General features: G+C 34.8%; 3 protein-coding genes across 3 annotated transcripts; 2 read left to right on the top strand and 1 right to left on the bottom strand.

The window, feature by feature from the left end:
* Window positions 1–4,453: 4,453 nt before the first annotated feature.
* HELRODRAFT_172444 (hypothetical protein) lies at window positions 4,454–5,251 on the bottom strand (the record flags this gene model as incomplete). The annotated part of the gene is made up of 1 exon (XM_009019103.1): window positions 4,454–5,251. The coding sequence occupies one exon, from the start codon at window positions 5,249–5,251 to the stop codon at window positions 4,454–4,456; it is 798 nt and encodes a 265-aa protein (XP_009017351.1).
* Window positions 5,252–6,058: 807 nt separating this feature from the next.
* HELRODRAFT_191720 (hypothetical protein) lies at window positions 6,059–22,381 on the top strand (the record flags this gene model as incomplete). Its single annotated transcript, XM_009019102.1, has 34 exons — window positions 6,059–6,133; window positions 7,452–7,626; window positions 7,968–8,019; window positions 8,399–8,469; window positions 8,642–8,763; window positions 8,937–9,106; window positions 9,872–9,918; window positions 10,378–10,491; window positions 11,072–11,158; window positions 11,482–11,733; window positions 12,322–12,563; window positions 12,680–12,822; window positions 13,349–13,419; window positions 13,941–14,119; window positions 14,227–14,328; window positions 14,668–14,752; window positions 15,054–15,147; window positions 15,253–15,333; window positions 15,502–15,598; window positions 15,733–15,850; window positions 15,954–16,184; window positions 16,564–16,728; window positions 17,145–17,219; window positions 17,731–17,828; window positions 18,296–18,422; window positions 18,982–19,123; window positions 19,637–19,794; window positions 20,154–20,282; window positions 20,559–20,690; window positions 20,887–20,955; window positions 21,248–21,363; window positions 21,635–21,710; window positions 22,122–22,223; window positions 22,331–22,381. Exons 1-34 carry the CDS (start codon window positions 6,063–6,065, stop codon window positions 22,379–22,381), a joined length of 4,044 nt encoding a protein of 1,347 aa, XP_009017350.1. The 5' UTR covers window positions 6,059–6,062.
* A 100-nt stretch (window positions 22,382–22,481) lies between these two features.
* Window positions 22,482–26,198, top strand: HELRODRAFT_172442 (hypothetical protein; the record flags this gene model as incomplete). The annotated part of the gene is made up of 9 exons (XM_009019101.1): window positions 22,482–22,585; window positions 22,816–22,901; window positions 23,340–23,594; window positions 23,790–23,836; window positions 24,762–24,803; window positions 25,285–25,422; window positions 25,579–25,654; window positions 25,828–26,030; window positions 26,112–26,198. 9 exons carry the CDS (start codon window positions 22,482–22,484, stop codon window positions 26,196–26,198), a joined length of 1,038 nt encoding a protein of 345 aa, XP_009017349.1.
* Between the last annotated feature and the right edge of the window lie 638 nt (window positions 26,199–26,836).

The following is a 26,836-nucleotide window of genomic DNA, read 5'->3' as shown; positions in this document are numbered from 1 at the left end:
CGTCAAATTATGATGATGGCGGTGATAATGACAATGATGATGCGGTGTAATGATGATGTTGATCTAGTATAAAACTTGTCTTAAAGGTAACGAATGAGTAAAAAGAGATGAAGACGAAGATAGTTATAATTATAAGAAATAATAATATAATTGACGCCGACGATGGTGATGATGGGAGTGGAAACCAGGATGGAAGTAACTCGGCGACTGCAAAATAAACAACTCACGCGATGATTACATGCTTCGTGTATATTTTTATTACTATGTCATATTATCACAATTGTCGCCATGTTGAGTGAGAAGATGATTGATACAGTGTTCACAAAATAGGGGAAAATAGCTAATAATAATAATAGTAATAATAATAATAATAATAACAACAACAACAATAATAATAATAATAGAAATAATTTTATTATCATTATAACTACTGAAAATTATATAAACTATTTTAATTGTTATACAGAATAATACTCCTCGTTATAATCAGAGATTTGTCGTAGCAATCATATTAGAGTGTAAATATTAACGTGCTTATAATATAGAGGTGTTGTAATTGTAACAAAACACTCTCATAAAACACGCACACGCATACATACACGTACACACACACACACACACACAAACAAAACACACAAACAATACAACACATATATACATACACATGCACATTTGCGCGTGCATGCCTACATATACACATACTTAAAATATTACATATTATTGATGTATTAAAAACTACCTTACACTAAATTACATCGATGTTGTTTCTTGATGTCGTTGTCTCGATGTTTTATAGAAGAGATGCACCGAATGATGAATTTCGCTAAAGACCGAATAGCCGAATAGAGGATTCACCATCTGGTCGAAGTCGAAGTCCGGATTCTAAAAAACCCAACTTTGATTTTTTTTAATATTTTAGAATGAAAAACATTATTAAAAAAGACAGTGGGCAATTCATGTCTTTATCGTGATGAGAGTCATGATATTAGAGACAAAATGACCATATGTACCCAAAATTTTGTTCCAAAAAAAGAACACTATTTTATAAATTTAAAATGGATGGTGAGCTCAAAAAGAGTTGTTCAAACCTAAGCATTTACTCTGGAGGTCTATATATTGATACGGTGAGGACAAGATAGAAATGTATCGTGCAATCAGAGGAAAAATAAAAAAATTAACAAACGAGTTGAAACAAAAATTTCAGGGTAGAATTGCAGGAAATATAACAATAACCAAAGGCTGTTCTAGAACTTTGTGAAAAAAGTTTCTAGACATGTTGAGTCGGTAGGTCCACTATTTATAGGAGAGAAAATAATTACTATTACTATGTTTAAGATAAAGTTGAAACATTTGCTAACTTTTTTCTTCAGTTTATGATGATGACACACATTTTGATCATGATGATTTTACAAGATATAGGAGTTATGCTACGGAGGATTTGTTAATAAATAAAGAAATGGAATCAGTAAAATTGAAAGAATTTAACGCTAGCAAATCTGCATTCTAGAGTTTTGTGGTAAATGCGAAGTTTGATTAGCAAGTTATTTCAACGATCGTTAGATAAAAGTGTTGTTTTTGATGATTGGAGGCTAAGTCACGTGGTACCGTTGTATAAGGAAAAAAAGACCTGGCCCAGAACTATCGTCCAGTGGCACTACTCAAATCAATTAGTTGTAAAATCATGGAATCACTGATAACGGACTATATCATGAAATATTTAATCGAGAAAGGTCTTTTTTCAAAAAGTCAATTTGGTTTCATCCCTTGACGTTCTGCGGTTTTGCAACTTTTATAATTTTTGGAAGATATGACTGAGGGAGTGAACCAGAGTCACTAGGTCAATGGATCTTGAAAAGGCGTGTTCAAACTTCAAGGGTAGGGTGTGAATGGAAAGATAGTAACATGGATAGAGAAATATCTCAGCAGAAGAACTTTCCAAGTCAAACTAGATGATGCCTTATCAGAGCCAAAACCGGTTTTGAGTGAGGTTTCTCGAGATGGGATTTTGAGCCCATTGCTTTTTCTTACTTATATTAATGACATTATATCTGTATGTGACGATATCCTACTTTTTGCAGATGATTCAAAAGTCTACAAAGTATTGAAAGTGATGAGGACGAAAACAATTTTATGCGGGATATTGGTAAATTAATAGTTTGGTTTAATAATTGAAAATTGAAATTAAACAAAGAAAAATGTCAGTTGTTAAAAATTTGCTCCAACAAACCGTGTTTACCCTACACCATTTTGGATGGCAACGTTTGTATATGGTGCCATAATTTCAAGTTAACTATAGTATCTAGCCGTAAGGACTGCCGTAAATTTTTTTCGACTAGCTAAGCTAGGATTGTTCTAGAATCAAAAAAGTGATGGCTTTAACGGTAGTTGCACTATTAAGCTATTCGTCTTGAAATGGCAGAGCCGAATGTCAAATTTTGGCCAACTCCTCGGTGCGTCTCTATTAAACTATAAAATAAAGTTAACTGATTGTTGTGTTAGTAGATGTATCAATTAAATAATCAGTGGCTTCCTGTGTAATATATATGTGTGTGAATTTGTGTGTGTATATGTGTGCACATACGTGTGTGTATGTGTAAAACAAGATATTGTTATAACAAAACTACCTTATGTTAGAATATATTGATGTTGTTTCTTGATGTTGTTTTTTCAATGTTTCCTAGTTAAATGATTGTTGTGTTAGTAGAGATGTGTTAATTAATTAGTTAATCGATCAGTGGCTTCCTACATAATATATATGCGTAAATTTGTGTGTGTATTTGTGCTTATTCATATAAATGTGTATAGGTGTGTGTACATGTGTGTGTGTATATATATATGTGCAATTGTGCATGTGCATGTATATGAAAATTTGGTTAATATGTATTTGTATGTCACATCTACCTAAATATCGATCGTGACAAAATAAATGTAAATTAAACGAATGAACACACATTTGTAATTATAAATCTGGGGTCTGTTTTATGATTTAGCTGTTGTTGGAAATGACATTGAAATTCACGTGAATATGATAGATTGTTGGTAGAAGTTGGCAATTGTGTTTTCCAACATTTTTTCCCATATTTTTCCGTTTTGGAACCACGCTATATTAAACGAATCGTTCTTCATCTTCCATTGACTTTGTTTGCTATTTTTAAGAAAACTGTTTATTTTTAATGAAATGTTATGCTTTTTTTTACGTCAGGAATTTTTTTACAAACTTTTTTACATCAAGCGTTTGAATTTTTTTGAGTAATTATTTTCTCCAAGTGATATTTCTCGTTCCTTATTCACATCCAGATATCAGTTTTTAATTAGTTTTTTAATTTTGACAACTTTTTTAATATTTTCAATTAATTTTGTATTTAATTTTTATAAATCAATCAATTAATTGATAAAATTTTTTTGAACCTTTCAACTTGTTTGCTCATATATTTTTCAATATTTTCATTATTTGAATTACTTTTTCGGGTAAACCTTGAATTTTTATAGTAAGAATTTGTTTCTAATAAATTAAGAATCAATCTTTCATTAATTTTAAATCTTTTTGAAAGTTATTTCAATCGTTTAATCAATTTTTAATTAGTTTTGAATCTTTTTAGAAGTTATTTCAATCAATCAATCAATCGATCTATCCATCCATCCATCCATCCATCCATTCATCCATCCATCCATCCATCCATCCATCCATCCATCCATCCATCCATCCATCCATCCATCAATCAATCAATCAATCAATCAATCAATCAATCAATCAATCAATCAATCAACCAACCAATCAATCAAACAACCAACCAATCAATCAATCAATCAATCAAAAATCAATCGATTGGTTGGTTGATCGGTTGGTCAGTTAGTCACCCATTTGATCATATCGATTTCTCAATCAATGAATCAGTCAGTCAGTCGGTCGATCGGTCGGTCAGTGTTGGTATCACGCATTATATATGCACACATTTTTAAATTAAATTCCCATCTTACACGTATATCATACTAACTATAACACGTTTCATTTATTGATTTTGTTATAGTTACATCTAATCAACTAGAATGAATTACCAACGTGATAGTCCAAACCATTACATGTGTATTTATATATATATATATATATATATATATATATATATATATATATATATAATATATGTCAAGTCGATAGTTTTGATGCATTGCTTTGCTTGATACAAAAAATAAATTGTACATTTGATTGCGATGTTCATTTCTTGAACATTTTTTTTTTATTTCGTTCCGATCGATCGTTCGTCAATTTTAACATGCAAATACTGGCGTCTCTGGTCATTTACCTGGGATCTGACCAGTCATTAGATTTCATATTGTAACATTTATTTATGAAATAGAATGTTATTTATTTTTTATTTTTAGCGATTATAATCGTTATTATTTATTTCGATAACTTTGAAATTGCCAGTTGATCAAATTACCACTGATCAACCAATCATATAGCGGAAGAATTTCGTTGCTTGCCCTCACCACCATTTTCGCTTCGAATGCCGTTGTTTACACTTCCACGACCAGTTTGATATCTTTGACCTCCCCGGCTTGCCTGTTCTTCTTTTCCTCTTTGACCTCCCTGACCTCCTTGACCTCCCCGATCTGTCTGACCTTTTTGACCAACCTGGCCTGCCTGACCTCCTTGATTTTCCTGGCCTGCTTGACCTCCCCGGCCTGCCTGACCTGCTCGGCCTGCTTGACCTCCCCGGCTTGCCTGACCTGCTTGACCTCCCCGACCTGCTTGACCTCCCTGGCCTGCCTGTCCTCTTTGTCCTCCCCGACCAGTTTGTCCATCTTGACTTCCTTGTCCACCTTGACCTACCTGGCCTGCTTGCCATCCTTGACCACTCCGCCCTACCTGACCTTCAACACTTTGAGGACCAACTACTCTATCTGTTTCTCTCACGTTTATCACACTGCCAAGATTAGGAGCAGCACTTGTGGTACCACCTCCTTTTCCTCCACCTTGTCCTCTTCCAATCCCACCAGCACCACCTCTATTACCTTTTTCTCTTCTCCCGCTCCCATCTTTTCCGTATTGATTGCTTTCTACGTTGTTGACGTTTCTGTTCAAAGCGGCTATTGCTACTGTTGTTTTTGTTGTCATCAGTAATGTTGTATTCGTTGCAGATGTAGTTGTTATTAATGTTAAATTTGTAGTAGCTGGTGTTGATAGCGGTGCTAAATTCGTTGCAGTTGTTAAGCATCGTAGCAATTCATATGGGATTGATTTTTCTAACATTTTAAAATGTAAAATTTTAAGGAGTTATTTTTTATCATTATTTATTTTGCATCTGTGTTTATTTTCTACGAAGGACGTCAGAAGAAACTTTAATGAAAAGCAATAACGAAGCTTTTGCATGGATGTTCCATCAAATTTCATTTATGTGCATGAAAGTGGTACTATAAAACTTCAAATAACTTCACCAAATCAGTTGTTGTTAAAAGCTATGAAAGTGCGCCAAACGTAGAATTTTTGAATGAAAATTTCACACATTTGATGAGCATGTATGTTTAAAAATATAATGCTGGTAAAGAACATAATTAATGCAGTACTTCATGAAATCAACCGAAAATTCGGTAGATTTCATAAATTACTGCATAAAAATATAAGTTAATAAACAAATCCTATATTAACATACATTATTAACAGAATCTCGCTTCGCTAAAACCATGCCGCCTTCTTTCTTTCTTCGGCCATTCTAAACAATTTTTTCTTGAAATTAATCACTTAAATCCTGTGATAGATTATATAAATATAATTATTGGTAATAATGAAATTTTACAAAAAGCAGTGAGAAGAAGTAAAAATGGTTTGAATAATTTCTACATTTGCACTTTTGTTAATTTTTAAGCGCTTCAATAAAATTCTAAATTTTCTCGTCTGTCGTTTTATTTATATCTATGGTTGTTTTAATATATATATATATATATATATATATTTATATATATATATATATATAGTCTCTTTCTCTTTTTATATATATATATATACATATATACATATATGGTCTCGTTATTGTTTGTTATTTGGTTTATTTTTAATTTTTAAAATGGCCGAGAGGATCGCGTTGATATCCCAGAAGTCAATCGCTAATTGGGACAAATCAGGAAAAATCGATTTGTAAGTTTTTATTTATATTTTAAAAATTTATTTTTCATATTGCGATTTTGTTGAATTTTTTAATTGTGCCTGTGTAATTATCGGATTGGATCATCCTCTGCCCAGCAGCAAAATGAATGATGAATGAAAATGAACGACGATTATTTTCCTTTTTAATTTCTCATTGCTTATCATCTGTAATCTCTAATTAATTTTTAATTAAAATAAAAATGTTGGCTTCAAGTTGTCAGTTATTATGATAGTAGCCAGTCTAATGATCTTTACTACTTATAGTACAATGTATAACAAATCTAATCTCTAATAATGGAATAGGTCTAATATTCTAATCTAATTATAATTATATTTCGCCCATCAATAAATTAAATTAATAAATAATACTCAATGTTTCAATTTCATTTTTTCACTTGAGATGAAGATGAGATTTCTTTATTTTTTGTATGCCAGAGATAAGGTTAGGATTGGTTAGGTGGGTGTTCAGGTTGTTGTTAAATAAAAAAAATGATAGGGTAAGAGTTAAGATGTAAGATATGAATGATCAATTTTGAATAAATTTGGAATAAGATGAATATTATTAGACACCAAATGATTAATTGGAGGGAAGGATCATCAAAAAATCAAAAAAGAAAAGGCAATTTCTTTTAAAATTTTATTTTTTACCTAATTAATTGAAAAACTAGACATTGGCGATCATTGACCTCCTCAAAACCCGATCTTTAAGATTTTATAGTAGTTGAAATGGGGTGATATTCAACAAGTGTCACAAAGACTTGAAGAATGTTATTCATTATTGACAACAATCTTTCCTGTAGTCGTTACATTTTTCATTCTTTTCTTCCGCATGATGTGATCAAAAAAACTTTAACTGCCCCCAGTTTATCTGTAGTAATTTCCTCTTTTCATAACCCGATTGTTTATATATAGATTGTTTATACATAGATTATAGATTATACTTATTCCTATTTATGAGTTTTGATAGTTTGAGTTTGTTATTTTGTGAGTCAAAGTGAGAGCACATTTGACTTTTTACAAATTATAAATTAGGCTTATAAAATACTAATTAATTAATTCAATCAAGCTATATTTGATAGTAATCATATGTGATAGATACTATTTAGATTGGAATGAGTGATGTGAGTCTAGGATCAAATTAGTTGGAGACAGACAACTTAGCGTTTTTGTTTTTTTATAATAAAAGGCCTGGATTGTTAAAAATATTTCTACTGATTTATTTATTTATTAAAAAAGCATTGAATTTTATTAAAACCAAAAATTTCTTCTACTATATGTATATATTAATATTTCAATATTTTCATTACAGTTTGGAGAGTTGTAAAGAATGCCTTAAAAGTTCAACCGGTGACAAAATAAAGTACGAGAACGTCAGTAGGCCAGGTGAATCTGACATAAAGAGATTGCTGTACGAGCTTTGCCTTGTGGGTGTCAAGGGTCAACTGAAAATTGACCAAGTGGTGGCCACCTTTACTGAAATTGCTGTTAGAAATATTTTTTTTTATATTAAAGTTTGATTCTTTGTTCCACATTTGTTATCATTTTGAAATGTTTTCTCTGCTTCCCTCATCACTATGAAACTGATTCTTGAATAGAGTTTTACATATTAATATTCTATTCAATTTCTATGAAACTTTAAATTATATAAATCATTAATTTGATTAATCATTAGTTGAGTGTAAATGAAAATTTTTGAGACCTATGTCTCTTGTTCCTCTGCAGTGAATATTATTAAAATTGAATATGTGCCTGTCTGTTGAAAATGGTGATGATTGGATTGTGCAATTTGTTACATCTAATGTTAATTTTATACCCCACTTGACAGAGTTTGTACCCCAGCATAACATTGCTCCTAGCTGATGTCTTTGGTGTTCTAGGTTGGCTTGTTTAATTTTCAATAAATCGACCAACATTCTGATCATCCATCATCGTTGTTTTTATTTTAAAAATTGTTACTTATTAACATGAAGGATCACCATCATCATTCATCATCACTATTCATCACATTGTTTCCATTCTTACAATTATTTATTGTTGTTATCGTCGCTATTGTCACTATCTAACAGCTAACTTATAAAAACACATTGCAATTTAAGCAGCATCTAATTCCAAATTTTAATGTGATTAGTACATCAAATAACATACAGTCATGCACACATTTACATATGGCCGTGCACATTGGCATGTATTCATACATATGTGCATTCTCACCTATCTAGCACATATATATTCATCTGATGTGCTCGCATCTCGCAGATATTGAACTCTCGTGTTACGATGTAGCTGAAAGTAGGGGGAACTTCATCAACTTGTTGATCGCCTCACAGGTTGGTGATCGTAACAAAAAGTCATTAATCGTTATAATCAATTTTTTAATTATTAATTAATTAATTAATTGTTGTTGTTGTTAATTAATTAAAATTAATTAATTATTATAATATCATATCCAACCATTATAACTTTAGGACATTAATTGATCTTTTTATTACTTAACTTTAGGTAATAGTACCAGAAAGCTTGTTGAAGGAGAGATTGGATCTTGACGTTTTAGAGGCTTTGGGTCTGCTTCAGTCAAAAACTATTTACCAGCAGAAATATGTGAAGACCAAGACAAAATTATAGTGAGATGTTTAATTTTTTTCAGTAATCTCAGTATTATTACTTCTACTTGTAATGTTGGCAACATTGTGCTAGTATGACTTCTGCTACTGCTACTTGCTGATATAAATATTATCAACGACAACAACAATGTAGCATCAATGACAAAAATGATAATGTAATCAAATTGTAACAGCTACAAACAGCAAAAGTTCAACTTATTGCGCGAGGAGCCCGAAGGCTATGCCAAACTAATAACAGAGTTGTGTCAGGAGTACAATAGTGATGAACATTCTAAATCTGCCAGTCAAGAGAGGATCGATGATCGGTTGGAGGCTGTCTTGGAACGTGTCAAGTCCCTTATAGGTTCCATTCTGTTTGTTTGTTTGTTACACGTGTTGTTTGGAGCATGATGGTGTAAGGGTTATAATACTCGGTACTGCCATCCATAGTGACTGGATTTGAATGTAGAGATCCATGCCTATTACGTTCAGTGTTTGTGATGCATTGATTCATGGGTATTTACATACATTGTCTGTTTGTTGTTGATACCTCTGAGATGTACTGAAAAGTGAATTGTAGAGAATTGTTTGTATGCACGCAGATATGAATGTGTATGTTAGTGTTTTTCTCTCTGTACTTGCATGTTTGTGCATGATGGTGATTATATTTACATTATGATTGGTTGAATGCTTGTATTAGTATGATAATTTTGTTTATTTGGATGATATTGTAAGTTTATGTTAATTTGTTTGCGGATTAGTATTTGTAGGTTGTATTTTCATTGGATGTTTCGTTTGTTGTTATGTGTGGATAATGTATCGTATGTCTGCCATTTGTTTGCCTAACTATCAATATGCTAACACATTCGCTACTTTATTGAAGTGTTGTATTGATTTGATTGTAAACAGGATGCACAAACAAAAATACCCAATATAACAAATGACTTGTTTCCATCATTTTGTTATTTTGTTGTTCTTCCTTATAATAATCTTCATTCTCTTGATTATCATCTATTATCATCTATATAGTCCGCGCTTTTTGAAATGGCTACATTACCACCACCATCTTTTTTGATTATCATCATCGTCGTCGTCGTCGTCATCAACGTTATCATCCACACCATTGCAGGCTGCTTCAATTTGGATCCTAATAGAGTGCTGGATATAATCCTGGAGGTTTGTGGTTACATATATATTGCCTGGGTGGGAATGTATTACATTTGTCTCTATTTGACTGATTCTTTCTCACTCTATCTTTTCTTTTTGTTTTCTCTCTCTTTCTCTCTCTCTCTTTTTCTCTCTCTCTCTCCTTCCTACTCTTTCTCCATGATCGTGGGTCAAGTTCATTGGGAACGTGGGGTGGTAATATTTTATTGAAAAATTGAACTATGGGAGGATGCTTGGGGTTGATGTTTGATTTGTTAACAATGATTGATCAGCAGAGCTCAAAGTTAACATCACTCAATTTTATACTATATTCTCCCTTCTGCCTTCTTTCTTAAACTACTCTAATGTTCTCTCTCTCTCTCTCTCTTTCTTCTCTTCTCTTCTAGTGAGCTTTGTTGTAAATTTCAATAGAACACTATTAGCATTGAAAATGTATTTATCGATTGCAATACCATGAAATTGATTTAGGTATTTGAATGTAGACCGGAGAAGCAGGACTTCTTCATACCGCTGCTGAGCAAGTACACATTGGACCCTACGACGCTATGCCACATTCTGGGATTCAAATTTCAATTCTATCAGGTTTCTGATGTTGATGAGGTTGATGATGCTGTTTGTTTGCTTGTTTGTTTGTTTGTTTGTCTCATGTTTTTTTGTGTTTGATGTCATTTGTTATCTTCATTTCTTGAAAATATTTCTTTTTGAAATGTTTGGTTTTATATATTTAATTTTTTTATAAAAAATTGTCATTTGATGATATGAGATGCATTCAGCAGTGTTGAAGACTTATTTATTTGATGATTTGATGTCGTTGCTAAAATTGTTGTTGTTAAGTCGTTTAATCATACATAGTCGTTTATCATCTTTGTTCTATTACTTCATACGTTTAATATGTTCATTTGCATACATATTCATACTCATTTATCAATCCATAAATCTTCGTTTTGCGTCCAGAGACCCGGTTTCCCGAGGTAGGACGTACTCATTTATTCATACTCATTTATATACAGTGCATGTACACTGCACTATTTTGTGCAAAAATGCATCAATCTGTACAAATGCTAAACAATCCAATCAATACATGCTTAAAGACAAAGACAGTCATAATGTCTCACTCAAACACAGTTGAATATATAATCTATTATGAATAATGCACCTACAGCAAACAGCTGATTCAGTAACAGAAGCCTCCCTCTACCACATGACAGCCCAGCTCATCCAGCACAATTTGATCTCCTTGGATGCTCTTGTACCTCATGTTAGTTGCCTGCTCGAGTTTCTGTTTGGTTGATTGGTTGGTTTGTTGATTGGTTGGTTGATTGGTTGGTTGGTTGTTTAGATGTTTCGTTGGTTGGTAGATTGTTCCAACGAACCGTTTAACTATTTAATTTATTCCATCAAACAAACAACTACCAATATTTTGTACCAGCCACTTTTATTTTGCTAGTCACCATTTAAAGAAGAAATATTTAAGTCATCTGAGCCAACCATTTCACCAATCAAGCAGACATTCAAATGAATTCTATTGATAAATTACCTATTGATCAACCATTCAACCAACCAAACAATCAGCTATCTCCATCTGATTCTGAAATGATGGACAAATACAAGAAAGAATTGACCGAAGCCAAGCAGCACCACCTCAAGTTGAATGTCCTCGGTACAATGGTGGACAAAAGTATTGGGGATGATAATAAAGAAAATAATACTTCCACTACTGCTACCACAACTGCTGCCGCCTCTGGTAATAACAGTATTGGTAGTAATAATACTGTAGCAGCTAGTACTGGCAGTGGGGCGAACAATGAAAAGGACCGGAGTGAGGTTTGTATTACAGGGGTGTGGTTTTGTGATGTTTTTTTTATTGTTCCTTTAAAAAAAAATCAGGGTCTGACAGGTGCAGAAACTTTGGGATTTATTTTGATTTGAGTAATGTGATTTGATGTTGATGTCGTTTGTAACTGTATTTCTAAGTTTGTTTATTATTTTAAAAATAATGGTAATGATGTATAATTAGTGCGGTCGTTGTCTATCTATCTATCTATCTATCTATCTATCTATCTATCTATCTATCTATCTGTCTGTCTGTCTGTCTGTCTGTCTGTCTGTCTATCTATCTATCTATCTATCTATCTATCTATCTATCTATCTATCTATCTATCAAGCTATCTATCTATCTATCTATCTATCTATCTATCTATCTATCTATCTATCTATCTATCTATCTATCTATCTATCTATCTATCTATCTATCTATCTATCTATCTATCTATCTATCTATCTATCTATCTATCTATCAAGCTATCAAGCTATCTATCTACATCATCGTCTTCGTCACATCATAGGACATCATCGTCTTCATCACATCCCATCATATCACATCACATGGCCAAACACAACAAACACTTGCAGGATAACGATGTAACAACGACAACAACAAACATCAATAACAACATGAATGACTGGAGCGCCAGCGTGAACAACAACAACAACCAGAAACTTGGACTCTGTGGTGCCCTCATCGACATTGGGGATTGGGCACATGCCCAGGAAATAATTTCCATGCTGCCTCCCTTCACTGTCGTCTCACATCCAACCGTCTGCCAGTCACTCTGTCGACTTATCAAATACATTATTCAACCCTTATATGATATGTTGGTCTATGTTCTTGATGTTATCGCTATTTATTGTATTTAGTTTTTAGTTTGTGATATTTAAAAAAAAACCGACTCTGTACCAAATGACAAACAAATGACTCTATTGAAAACAGGCACTGTGGATTGCCATTGGAGATTTTATCCAATCAACAGAAGAAGTCTTCATCTCCGTCACCCAACTACCCGCCATTCATTGAGCGTGCCACGGAATTTGAACATCTTCCCTTGTTAGCCTTCCCTCTGATCAGTCAGCTTGGTAAGTGTGGTTTTTGTATTCATTCTGTGGTTTTTTTCGTAGCTGTTATGTTTGTTGCTGCTGTTGTCGTGAGTGCTGCAGATGTCAGTGCTGCTTTTGTTATTTGTCCTCTTATAATATAACTTGTCAAATCTTTTATCCTGATGGAAAAATACTTTTTTTTATATAATTTTTGTTGTCTTGCAATTATTATTTTTATGATCATTACTTTTTCATTATTTTATTCTTAAACTAACTTTTTGTTGTAAATTGATTGAAAGTTTATTTGATAAAAAAGAAAATTTGTATCACTTGATATGAGCTGGTAAATAAGTTTAACGTTTGTACGTAATTGCATTTGTATCATTCTATACTTGAAATGAAATATCATCGTTAGATGTACACAGTATTTGCATCACAGGTAAAAAAAAGTATGAAAAGCTATCTCATTTATTTATGCAAACAACAAAATCAAAAGTCATTAACCACAACAAAAATAATAATAATAATAAAATTTTATTTATTATCTCTCCCCTCCCTTTGAAAGGTCCTTATCTCTACAGAGATCCCATCCTATTAGTGAAGATCAACAGAATAGCCAAGACATATATGACAGAGGTGAGTGCTTCTTAAAATTCAATCTTTGTTAGTCGCTTGTTATATTTCGTTAATTTTTGTTGTTGTATCCATTTGTTACTCCCATGTTGCTCACATCTGGATTATAAAACTTGCTCCAACTCGTTACTAACTCCACACACAGCAGCAGCTCAGTTTCAGTACATTTTAGTGATAATTACATTTTATCAACACCTCTTTTCCGTTGTAAATATTTATTTTTAACCGTTTATACTGTGTTGTCGTTGTTTTTAAACCATCAGCCATTTTTTTTTATTAAAAGTACAAGTACAGCTGCAACACTCCTTAAAATTTGATGCATATTTAAGTATAATACAGACAGTACTTTTGTGATAATAAGCTAAAACTATGATCGCTACTCATCAATAAAACAATTGCTTCCCACTTTAATTTGGCGATTTTTAGCTCTTTGTTATTTTATTTCCAACAACAATATGTAAACGGAAATAATAAATGAAACACTGATTCCAATTATTTTTATTTCTTTGTTCTCTCACATTCAGAGAGAGAAGTTGAAGCAGCAGCAGCCGCAGCAGAATAGGTCGGAGCTGACGGATGTGTTCTGTGGACTGATGACGATATACGACGAGTCCATCCTACCCAGCCTCTCGCTCATGCCTGGTAACTGCTGCGTCTCCGAGGAACTTTGGGGCTTCATCAAGACGCTCAGATACGAACACAGGTAGTTGATCTGTCTGTCTCCAAATCACCTTCCTCACTCTTGGTATGACCAGTAGTAACCACCACACCACTGACGTCACCACCACATCACCACCATCACACTTGCAGGTACAGACTCTATGGACAGTGGAAGAATGAATCCCGCCTGCATAATCCTGTCTTGTTGAAGGCACATGCTGAAGTTCTGCACAAGTCCAAGTACATCATGAAGTATGTGTGGGTGGATGAGTTGTTGTTTGCTAGTGATGGTGCTACTCATTTCATGATGATGTTATGGTGGTAATGAAGTGCTGTCATCACGTGATAGTGCTTATATGTTAGGATGACTTTTATTAGCATAATTTTTTGATATTTTTAGACTTTTGAAGTTATGTTTCTCAATGATTTGTGCTAGAAACAACATTTTGAGTGTGAATGAAAATGAATTATTCATTTTGATGAGTGAATAGTAAAAAATGATGATGATGAGTAAATAATGTCCTGACTTGAATATTCATGAGTTTCTAAACACTGCTTGTTCAACTAACAAAATCATCTAAAAAAAACCAGACGACTTGCCAAGGAAAATGTGAAGCCACTTGGACGACAGATTGGCAAACTGTCCCACAGTGCTCCCGGTGTTGTCTTTGAACACGTTAGTTCACTCACTTGTTATCTCCATCATCGTTATTACATTTTATTTCCGTGTCAACATTTGTTCTTTTTTCTGTTTGTCTGATCTTTTGTTATTGTCACAAGTTTATTCGGCTTACACCATCATCAAATTTATCATCATATATATCATCTGTATAGATGTGATTTGACTGTTGTAAATCACCATCATCATCACATTCAATGTCATAATCATCATCAATTGTAATTGCACCATTTCTATCATCATTGTCATTGCTGCTTTCATCATCGTCATACCATCATCACCGTCACCATCGTTGCAGATATTATCCCAGATTCAGAGATACGACAACTTCATCATTCCAGTAGTTGATAGTCTCAAGTTTCTCACTTCGTTATCATATGACGTCCTCATATGTGAGTTTTGGAATTTTGTTTTTTAGTGAATAATTATTTTCATTATTTCTGGATCTGAGTAGGATTATAATTTTAAATCATGGTTAAATGTTGAATATCATGCAGATTGCATCATCGAGGCACTGGCCAATCCTGAGAGGGAAAGAATGAAAACGGATGGCACTAACATATCAACATGGCTGCAAAGTTTGTATTTGTCTGTCTCTCTGTCTGTCCGTTCAATGTCTGTCTGTCTGATGTTGGTTTGTATGTCTGTCTGTGTGTCTGCCTGTGTGTTTGTTTGTAAACATGGTACTTAGTAGATGTACACATTAAAAAATAAAAACGTCATGGTAGAATATAATTGATTGACAGGCCTTGCAAACTTCAGTGGGTCAGTTTTGAAAAAGTATCAGGTTGATATAGCTGGTCTCCTCCACTATATTCTCAATCAGATGAAAGCTGGAAAGAGGTTGGAGTTGTCATCGTTTTGATAGTCATCACCAGTATTACAGTCTTTATCATCATCTTCATCACCATTTCTGTTATCATCTTCATCCTCATCATCATCTACATATCATAATCGTCACCATGCATGACATCCAGTTACGATCTGTACGTCTTGAGGGAAGTAATCCAGAAGATGGCTGGCATTGAGGTTAGTGAGGAGGTGACAGACGACCAGCTGATGGCCATGGCTGGTGGAGAGCTTCTCAAACAAGAGGTTCATTGCTTCTCTTCTTTCTTTTGATAATGACATCCTGCTTGTTGAAATAACTGGAAGAAATCACATTACACGCGTGTTAAACATTGCACCGCACATCCAGGGTGGCTACTTCACTCAAGTACGCAACACAAAGAAGCCATCGAGTAGATTGATGGATTGCCTCACAGAGCACAACCTCACCATTCCTCTCTGCCTCATGATGTCACAGCAGAGAAATGCCATCATCTTCCAACAGCCGAAGCATCAACAACTTCTGCAACTTCAAAAGTCCGATGGCCTGCCTGACGTTGATAATAGGCATGTCAAACTTGTTGGCAAGCTCTACGATCAGGTAAGACAATAATGACGTGATGATGGTGAAAATGACGTGAGGATGGTGAAAATGACGTGAGGATGGTGAAAATGACGTAATGGTGATGGAGTTGTGGAGTTTGTGCTTGGTGAAAAACTGATAATATAATTCACATTTATAAATTAAGTTGATATTCTGCTTGGAGGGTATCAATTATGTTTTCATTTAACTTTCAATCCATCCAATCATCTAATCATTCTATCTTGTTCTATTCATCCACAAAATTATGATGATCTTTGATCACTCCTTTTTTCTCTTCCTCACTTTTCCCATTTCTTTCTGCTATTGTTACATCTCTCACCTAATTGTCTACAATGCTAACTGGATCTCTCATCATTGCATCTTCACACGAGCACAGTGCCAAGACACATTGGTGCAGTTCATCAGCTTCCTGTTGATGCAGACGACAACCGACGAGATGCGGAAGAAGCTTCCAAACATCCACCAGCTCAGCACCACTTACTTCATCTCATCTGAAGTGGCATTCTCATTATGGAGGGGGATCTACACTGCTGATATCAATGTTTGTTTATTTGTTTGTATATTTGTTTGCTTGTTTGTTTATTTTTTTGTTTATTTGTTTGTCTGTTTATTTGTTTGTTTGTTCATTTGTTTGTTTGCTTATTTTCCGTTTATTTGTTTGCTTGTTTGTTTCTATGTATGTATGTTTGTTTGTTTGCTTGCTTGTTTGTTTATTTTTTTGCTGGTTTGCTTGTTTGTTTTTCTTTATTTTTTTAATTTTTTGTTTATTGAATAATTTTTTAACTTCAAGTTAATTTAATTTGCTAGCATATTTTTTTTGCGCATGTTTTTTTTTGGTTCATATAAAAGCAACACTTTTTTTATATCTGTATTATTATTATTATGTTGGTGATTATTGAGATTATCTGAAATAATATTATTCATAACATGTGCTGATTTTCACGTGTTTGTTCTCAGGCAAAAGTTGAGGAACTGAGAAGACAGGAGAAGAAAGACAAGGCATCCCCAAATATCAGCTCACAATCTCTCAAAGTTTGTTTTTTTTCAAATTAGTATCATCCATCTACTTAGCAACTAACCATCTATCTATCTGTCCAGCCAACCATCTATCCAATCTTCTGACCATCTATCTATATCTATCTATCTATCTATCTATATCTATCTATCTATCTATCTATCTATCTATCTATCTATCTATCTATCTATCTATCTATCTATCTATCTATCTATCTATCTATCTATCTATCTATCTATCTATCTATCTATCTATCTATCTATCTATCTATCTATCTATCTATCTATCTATCTATCTATCTATCTATCTATCTATCTATCTATCCATCCATCCATCCATCCATCATCCATCCAATCGCCTGTCTATCTGTTCATCTGTCTTCATCCAATCATCCATCTCTCTAACCATCCATCTGCTCATCTATCCAATCAGCCATCCAACTACCCGTCTGTCCATCCAACCATCCATATCTATCCATCCAATCATCCACCTGTCCATCCAACCATTAATCTGTCCATTCATCGACAGATCCAAAGATATTATGAAGCAGTTGAGTCAGTCATGTCACCCCTCAGGACACAACTGATTGAGCCTATGATGACTCCAAAACTCTGGGAAGAGCTCAAGTCAGTGTTCAGTTTTATGTGCGTGCGTGTGTGTGCGCGTGTATGTGTGCGTGTATGTGTGTGTGTATGTGATAGTTGTTCATGATCATGGAGGTCGGAGTAAGTTATTGACGGCATATCATTTGCTGTTGTGTTGATAAAAATTGTATTTACAATCGTACAATTTGTATTACGTTACAATTCGTAATTTTCGTGGCTTAATTTTGTCATGACGTATGGGCGTATTGTCTATTCATTTGCATAAATTTTGTTTTGCCATGTTGTTGTGTTGTGTTGTGTTCTGTGTTTATTATTATTATTATGTGTTTATAGTTATTTATAACATTTTTATAATTGTTTTTAATTTGACATATCAATTTGTTAGCAGTGTTTATTTATCACCATCAATAGCTTTGTAGTGGTTAACCCAACAACTGTCACTTCATCATCATCATTGTAATAATCATCACATCACCACCTTGCAACAGCATTCAATTTTACACGACCTTCTGGTCGCTGGAGTTGTATGACCTTGAAGTGCCCAACTCGACTTACGAGAACCAAATCAAAATGCACCAGACTCAACTGCAGGTCATTGAAGATAACAAGGATCTGGTCAGTAGAGGAATGTGTGTGTGTGTGTGTGTGTGTGTGTGTGTGTGTGTGGTGGACGGGTGGGTGTGCGAATGATTCAGTGAGTAAATGAGTGAATGAATAAAGGAATGAATGGGAAATGGTTGAGTGAATGATTTGTTAATTGAAGGAATGAATAAATGAATGGTGAATGGCCAAACAGCCAAACATGCATTTTTTGCTTTAATTTCAATTATTATCAGGCGTGTATAGCAGATTTTTTAAAAGTTGATCATGTGGTTGTCGTTGAAATGACAGTCATGTTATAACTTGATAAATTACCTGACAAGGTTCTTAGATAAGTAATGTAACTGATAAATAAGCAATTATTTTCGGGTGGGACGATTGTGTGGTTGGCTGAGCAATTGATTGACTTTTTAATTAGACTGCGCTAACGAGGTTAAATTAGGTTAAATTAGATTAGGTTAAATTAGACTGCGCTAACGAGATTTTACATTTTGACAATTGACATTAAAAAATTTGTCTGCAAACGACTCCATTAAATTAATTATCAACCCATTAAATAAATGAATGATGGAAGGCGCAATCGAAGAAGAAGAAGGAGAAGGAGAGATGCACGAGCCTGATTGAGAAGTTGACCGAGGAGCAGAAGAAACAGGAGGAACACGTCAAGATGGTCATGGCCAGACTCAACAAGGAGAGGGATGTCTGGTTTTCTACAAGTTCGTTTATTCTTTTCTCTCTCTTTCTCTCTCTCTCTCTCTCTCTCTCTCTCTCTCTCTCTTCTCACTTTTTTTTCATTCTATCATTTTAGTGTATTGTCATTGTGATTCTTGTTCTTCCAGATAAGCACATACTGCTTCACTAGTGCAGTTAGTGCTTGTATAGCGGTTATTTTATTTTCATTAGGGTTTTTTCTCGTTTGAGGTACTGTCTTTCATCTTACTTCATTCTAATCTAGTTTATCCGTTCACATTTTCATTCCCCTGTTCATCTGCCTGTGCTGGTCAATAAACTCTTTCTTCTTTCTTTCTCTCTCTTTTTAATTCTTGAATATTTTTAATTATCATCAATCAATCAATCAATTATCCTATTAACTGAACAATGAACTGATCAATCAATCAACTAATTGATAAATCGTTGAATCAATCAATCAATGATCCTATTAATCAATCAATCAATCAATCAATTAATCAATCAATGATCCTAATAATTAATTAATCAATCAATGACAGAACTTGCCAAGCACTCGACGATAACGGCCATCTTACAGTATTGTTTGTTTCCACGAAGCTGCTTCACAGCCATTGATGCAGTCTACTGTGCAAAGTTCCTCTACATGCTGCACAACCTCAAGACATCACACTTCTCATCTCTCATCTGTTATGATAGGGTTGGTTGTCTGGCTGGCTGGCTGACTGTATGGTTGATTGGTTGGCTGTATGGTTGGTTGGTTGGCTGTATGGTTGGCTGGCTGTATGGTTGGTTGGTTGGCTGTGTGGTTGGTTGGTTGTATGGCTGAGTGGGTGATTGAATTGTTTAATGTTACCGTTGTGTGTTTAGTTGTTTAAGTTGTGCCTCAGTTGTACCACATCAATGTATCAGCAAACATTTTTTTACACTCAACTCTTTAACTTCGTAATATTTAATTGTTTCACTCGCATTGAACTTTTTCGTACATTTATGATGGTCTTTGGTATTTAAATTCATCAAACTGACCTTGAATTTGACCCGGACTTTAACTCGACCCAGATCTTCAGTGACATCACGTGGACACTATCCAGTTGCACAGAGAACGAGGCACACAGGTACGGCAGATTCCTATGCTGTGTACTCAACGACATCATGAGGTGGCACTCTGATAAAAATATTTACGATAGGGTTAGTTGGTTGGCTGATTGGTTGGTTGATTGGTTGGCTGACTGGCTGGCTGGCTGGCTGGCTGGCTGGCTGGCTGGTTGGTTGGTTGGTTGGTTGGTTGGTTGGTTGGTTGGTTGGTTGGTTGGTTGGTTGGTTGGTTAGTTGTATGATGGCTGGTTTGTTGATTTTTTTTTTTATAAAAGGCTGATGAATTGTTCTGTATGGAAGTAATGATTTGTTGATTGTTCAGTTGATTAGCATCTATGAAATAATAATTTTTTCTCCGTTGTTATTCAGGAATGCGCCAACTATCCGGGATTTGTGACAGTTTTCCGCTCTCCCAACACAACTTCAAATGCGATTGCTGATAATCTCGATTACGAGAATTTCAGACACGTCGTACATAAATGGCACTACAGCATCACAAGGGTTGGTTGATTGATTGATTGATAGGTTGGATGATTGGTTGGATGATTGGTTGGATGATTGGTTGATTAATAGTTTGATTGATTGATTAATTGATTTATAAATTGATTGATTGATTGAATAATTGATTAGTTTGGTTGGTCGATAAAATGACTGATTGTTTTCATTTTTTTTGATAATCTGCATTCATCACAAACAGGTTGCAGTAAATTGTTTGGAGTCTTCAGATTACATCCAAATTAGGAATATGATCATCGTTCTCACCAAGGTGATTTGCATGATGATGTGGTTGATGATGATCATGATGTTAAAGAGGGTGATAGAAATGTTGAAAGATGATGACGTTCAATGATTATCGTGAGATGGTGTTTTTTTTGTGATGTTAAGGATGGTGTTTGGTGATAATGGTGTTGATGTTTGGTGATAATGAAGATGATGTTTAATGATATATATCCCATGACACATACTTTCACATCACATGACTCTTACAACTGCTTCTTTACCAAATGGCTTTCACAACTACTACTACATACTACATTGCTATAACCACCACCACACAGATTCTCAGTAACTACCCACGCGTTATGAAGCTAGGAGCTGCCCTGGAAAGAAGGGTTGAGAAGGTCGTTGAGGTGGAAAAAGAGAAGAGACAGGATCTATACGTCCTTGCCCTTGCGTATATTCCCGATGTTTTTGTTGTTGTTGGTGGTGGTGGTGGTGATGTTGTCGTTTTTGTCGCGATTGATGATGCTGATTGTTGATGTAATTGCGTATGTCTTTGTTGTTGTCATCACTTGAGCTGACGTGGCTGTTGATGTTATTTCAACTTGCAGTTTGTGGCTGTTGATGTCTTAAAATGAGTTCTTTTTTTATCTCCAAAGTGCTGTAAAGATAAATATTAGTATTTATTTGTTAATTTACCTAAATTACATTAATCATCACTACAGATACCTCGGTCAGTTGAAATCTACCAAGAAACATTGGGTGCAAGACTATCAGTTCCACAAGAAGGAAGCTGAAACTGTTAGTGAGTGAGTGAGTGAGTGTGAGTGTGTGTGTGTGTGACTGAATGAATGAGTGTGTGACTGAATGAGTGAGTTAGGGACTGAATGAGTGAATGAGTAAGTGAGTGAGTGAGTAAGTGAATGAGTAAGTGAATGAGTAAGTGAATGAGTGGATATGTGAATAGTTAGTTGAATGGAAATGTATGTGTATCCTGTAAATGTAACGAGTTTGTGTGGAAACGAGCGGGTTGATGAACCGAAATGATGAACGTGAGTTACACTGCAACTGATGCTGACGATGATGAGATGGATTGTTTAAAAATTTCTCCCAAGCAGAAACCAGTTGGAGCTAAGCCAGTGAACAAAACTACAACAGCATCATCAGTAACTACAACAACGCCGTCGTCAACCGCAACATCATCATCTTCAGCAGCAGCAACAACAACAACAGCAACAGCAGCAAGCGCCAATGCTGTTACGACGACTGCAACAAGTTCAGATAACATTACGTCAACTGTTAAAGTGGAGTACGGTTAGCACACTTAACTGTTTTATTAATAATTTTATTAATTTGGATCTATTAATTAATTAATTAATTAATTAATTAATTAATTTATTTATTTAACTAACTTCAAAAAGAAAGAGATGAAAAATGTAGGAAATGCAAAGATGAATGTGCTCAGACTTTAAAATATTTCATTAATTAGAAAATATAATTAAATAAGAAACAAATAAATTAGATATTAATTAATTCTTTTACTCTGATTCCTTTCTTGTAGAAAAAACTCCAATGTCAGTCAAACCGAAACCAACGAAAGAAGTCGCCAATGGGGTGGCCACACCAACCACAGGAGCCAACAACGGCACCACAACTTCCATTTCTTCTACTACCAGGTTCCGATGCTTGCTTGCAATATTCATTCTCACTAATATCATAGTTTTTTTTACCACATATAGAGCTTTTACATATTTAAAATTGCACCAGAAAAGTCAGCAAACATAACTTTATTTATAATTTTGATCAAGAAGCATACTGTTTGATAACAATTAATTATCCAATCAAAATATCAAATGATGGAGGATTGATTGAGCGGTTAATTTCAAATGATTGATCAATGATTCAGAGTGGCTGATCACGTGCAGTCGAGCAAGCAGCAGACAAATCCATCTTCATCAGCTGCCAATTCCCAGAGATCGTTGAAAGATCCAAGTCGGATGAGTAGAGATAGGAGAGAACAACAAGTTAGTTGGTTGATCGGTTGGCTGATTTGTTGACTGGTTAATTGATTGATTGATTAGTTGGTTGATTGATTAGTTGGTTGGTTGGTCGGTCGGTTCGTTGGCTGTTTGGTGGGTTAGTTGATTGATTGTTCTGTTGATTGATTGATCGGTTGATTGATTGGTTAGTTGATTGGTTGATGAACCGTAACGGTAGTATGTTGATTTATAGTTGTTTATTTTGTTTGCTATATCATTTGATCAGTAAATAACTTTTCATTTACCGATTGATTAACGTGGCATTTAGTTTGTAAATGTAACGAGAACAGACGTAATTTGCACACACCTACCACATTCGTATAGCAGGTGGATGTGAAGAAATCTGAGCACGACAAATCGGCCCCATCTTCGACGTCGTCCACCCCCACAGGGTCGGGCATCAGAGAGGAACGTGGTCGGGCGTCAGGTGCGGCCCTCTCCGAACCCCCGCAACATTTCAATCAGTCACCCAACACTTCTGGCAGCAACCGAAGATCGCGTGGCAGGAATAGGGAGGATGTTGATAATGACGCCAACAACCAATCATCGTCTGCCAGGAATGATGACGTCGATGAAATTAACAGTGCTGGAGATCATCATCATCATCACAGGGGTTCCAACAGGAGTCTTGGCACAGAAGAAAGAGGTATATGCGTGTTTGTGCGTGTGTGTGTGTAATATCTGTGTGCGTGCGTCTGTGTGTGTGGTGTGTGTGTAAAAAATCGTCAGTATGCATACGAATGTTTGCGTTTGTGTGCAAGTACGTTTAGCTGGACTTACTTCCACAACAAATTTTTGGTTTCCCGTTGTAATTTTCAAAATTTATTTCATCAAATCACAGATTCCAAGCGACGCAAGTTAGACGCAAGCGCGCCTGTCAGCAACAAGGTACGTTAGTGTGGGTGGAGTTATTTTAGTATGGGTGGAGATTTGAATATTAATGAGCCAATTGGCTGGCTTCAGGTTCTTTCACGTTTAGAGATAATTTTGCATAAAATTGACATGCATCACGTACAAATTAACGTTATTTATAAGTTTTTATTCCATTTCATTGCTACTTCATTTTTATTATTGATATTATGAAAATATTATGTAAGAAATGATATCATGTGTAGAACGCTAGCTGTGGGCGAATCCAAGGTCATCATGATCATGGTGATGATGATGATGAGGGCGACGATGGTTGCGCTAATCATCAGGCTATTGATGATGATGATGGTGGTGGTGGTAAGGCGAGGAGAATAACGATGATTATGGGGGTGATAAAATGATAACGTATTTTAAACTGGGAGACTATGTTCGTACTGCTACTACTACATAACTTGCCATCCTCTTCGCTCGAGTCCGCAGCCGCCCGATCTACGATAAGATTTAATGCCAAACCACAAGCAACATCGAAGCACTCGGTCATTCGTCTGCTCTGTCGTGTTCTTCTCTTTCGAAGTTCTCAACGATCCTGTCGTTGCCAAGATTCGCCGACTTCTAGAGTAGTTAACTGTCGACTGCATTCATTCTTTCCTGCTGTTTTTCACACCAACTGCACACACCAGCTACCTAAAACGTACGCCATGCCACGCAATTCTTACGCACACACACACACATTTCGGCTTTATTCACAGATTATTTCTAGAAAGCTTTATTCAAATCAACATCAACAACAACAGCGGCAGCAACAACAACAACAACAATAGTCTTTATAATAAAACATGCACAACAACAGCAGCAACAACAACACATAAAACATCTACGTATCATCATGAAACAGTGTTGGCACGGAGTCGACTAATTAGCTTGAAATTATTGATTTCTGCAGGATAGTTTCACCCATTCGGATGCCAGAGAACGAACTCGAAAGGTTGGTCATCTGTTTTTGTCTTTTTTTTACTTTTAAATTTCATGAAAAAAAATTCTGGCTGATGGCGTTATCGAGCGTTAAGGTGGTTAACTAAAAAGAGAGGGTGTGTTGGTTCAATTCCTACAAAGTCGTTTTGTTTTTAAAGATATTGTAATATTAAGAATGCTTATTTAAGAATGCTTATACATTTTCTGGTTAGTCTCTCAAAAATTAATGAATAAGCTAGGTATTTATTCTATTTGTCTGTGAATTTAGTTTTAAACAGGCATCAGAGCTACTCTTGCTCTTTTTAAAAACCTCAGTATGATTCCTAATTCCTAATTATATAAAGTGTAATGGCCTCCAACTGAATGGATGCTTGTAACCTAGCAAATGATCAACCATTGATTGATTCTTTCTTTTTAAATTTATTTCATTGATTCATTCATTTTAATCCCTTATTTTTTTCATTCGTTCATCCATTTATTTTTCATCATTAAAGAGCCCACAGTCAAGCAATGAGGATATCATGAACTCAGGAGGCAACCGACCACGTAGTAATCAGAGAGAGAGTGAGTGGAGGAGAGATAAGAATGAGGCAAGAGAAAGGATGGATAGAAAGAGGCACAGTGGAATTGAGGTTGGTTGTGCTGCTGCTGATTGAGTTGGTAACTAAACATACATACGTTACTTCCATCACGTTTTGGTTTTAACATACATGCATGCATGCATGCATGCATACATACATACATACATACATTCTCAAATTTTACCAACAATTATAACAACGAAGCAGGATTCTGATAGAGATATGATGGACAACAGGGATGTGAAGAGATACAAAAGTGATGCTGGTGACCTCATCAAAGCTGGTTCGTAATTGTTCGTTATCAAGTTAATGCTATTTTATTTTTGTCTTTTTTTTTGTTTTTGTAAAATATTGTTTATTATTTCCAACTGCCATTTATTTTCATTAGTGAATTGTTGCTCAATTAGTCGATCCATAATTTGTGGCAACTTGATTTATGATGTCGTCATGTTGCAGATAAGTCAAGTATGGGTGATGAGAAAAAGAAAGATGGCCGGTCGAAAAGAGATGATGGTATTGAGAGATTTCAGCGAGTGAAGGAAGATGACGGCACAACCAAAGATATTAAAGAAAGTAAGGCAATGTTTGCAATGGACGATATCAACATCAAGGAAAGGTCTAAAGATACGAGTTTAAGAAGCCGAAAAGGTGCTAGCAAGGTACAACCCTGAACTTTAAATTTTTGTTCAATGAAGATAGTTTCAAAAGATCGTTCAATTTCATTATTCTCATTTATTTAGGATGCCAGTGACAAGGAGAAAAGATTATCAAGTGAAAAGAAACATCCATTGCCTGCTAAACGCTCGTCGAATTCACAGAGAATTTAATTTTTAGCATTTAACTTTTGTACATATTCCCAGCAATTATGAAATCATATTTACTATTATTCATAAATATGTTGTATATTTTAAAAACAGATATCAAATGTTGTTAGTGAATTACTATTTCTTAATTACTATTTCTTAATTACTACCTGGAAAATCGTTACGAAGGTAATAAAGTTCATCGAACCTTGTAAATTTGACCGCCATCGTTTACAATTCCCAGACAGTTAGTTATTTCTTTGGTCTTCATGTTTGGGTAAGGTGGGTGTTCGTATAAATAATATTACTTCGTTTGGTTTCGCCGTCTCATGTTTTTTCTACGGGTCATCGTTCTCTTGATGTCGATATTGGTTCGTACCTTTTAACGCGGGATTCTGTTTATCACGTAATGTTGTTTTCTGAAAAATAGATAAATCGTAAGTGAACAAAAAATATCGATTCACAATGTTCCGGCTGCTATTCAAATTCAAATGTGCACACAATTCAACCAAATACATATTTTGTAGAACTTTTCAGTGAATGGATATAATCTGTTGAGTTCAATATTTGGGGCGAATAGGCGTCGGCTAAGGCTTGATTTCAGAGGACGAAAGACATGTTTTGCAGTTACAAATGATAATCCTTTAGTGATCAATTTTGTA

The sequence above is a fragment of the Helobdella robusta genome (genome assembly GCF_000326865.2).
Source record: "Helobdella robusta unplaced genomic scaffold HELROscaffold_23, whole genome shotgun sequence".
Lineage (NCBI taxonomy): Eukaryota > Metazoa > Annelida > Clitellata > Rhynchobdellida > Glossiphoniidae > Helobdella > Helobdella robusta.
The sequence above is the reverse complement of the archived record's forward strand: the minus strand, read 5'-3'. Positions and strand labels throughout refer to the sequence as shown.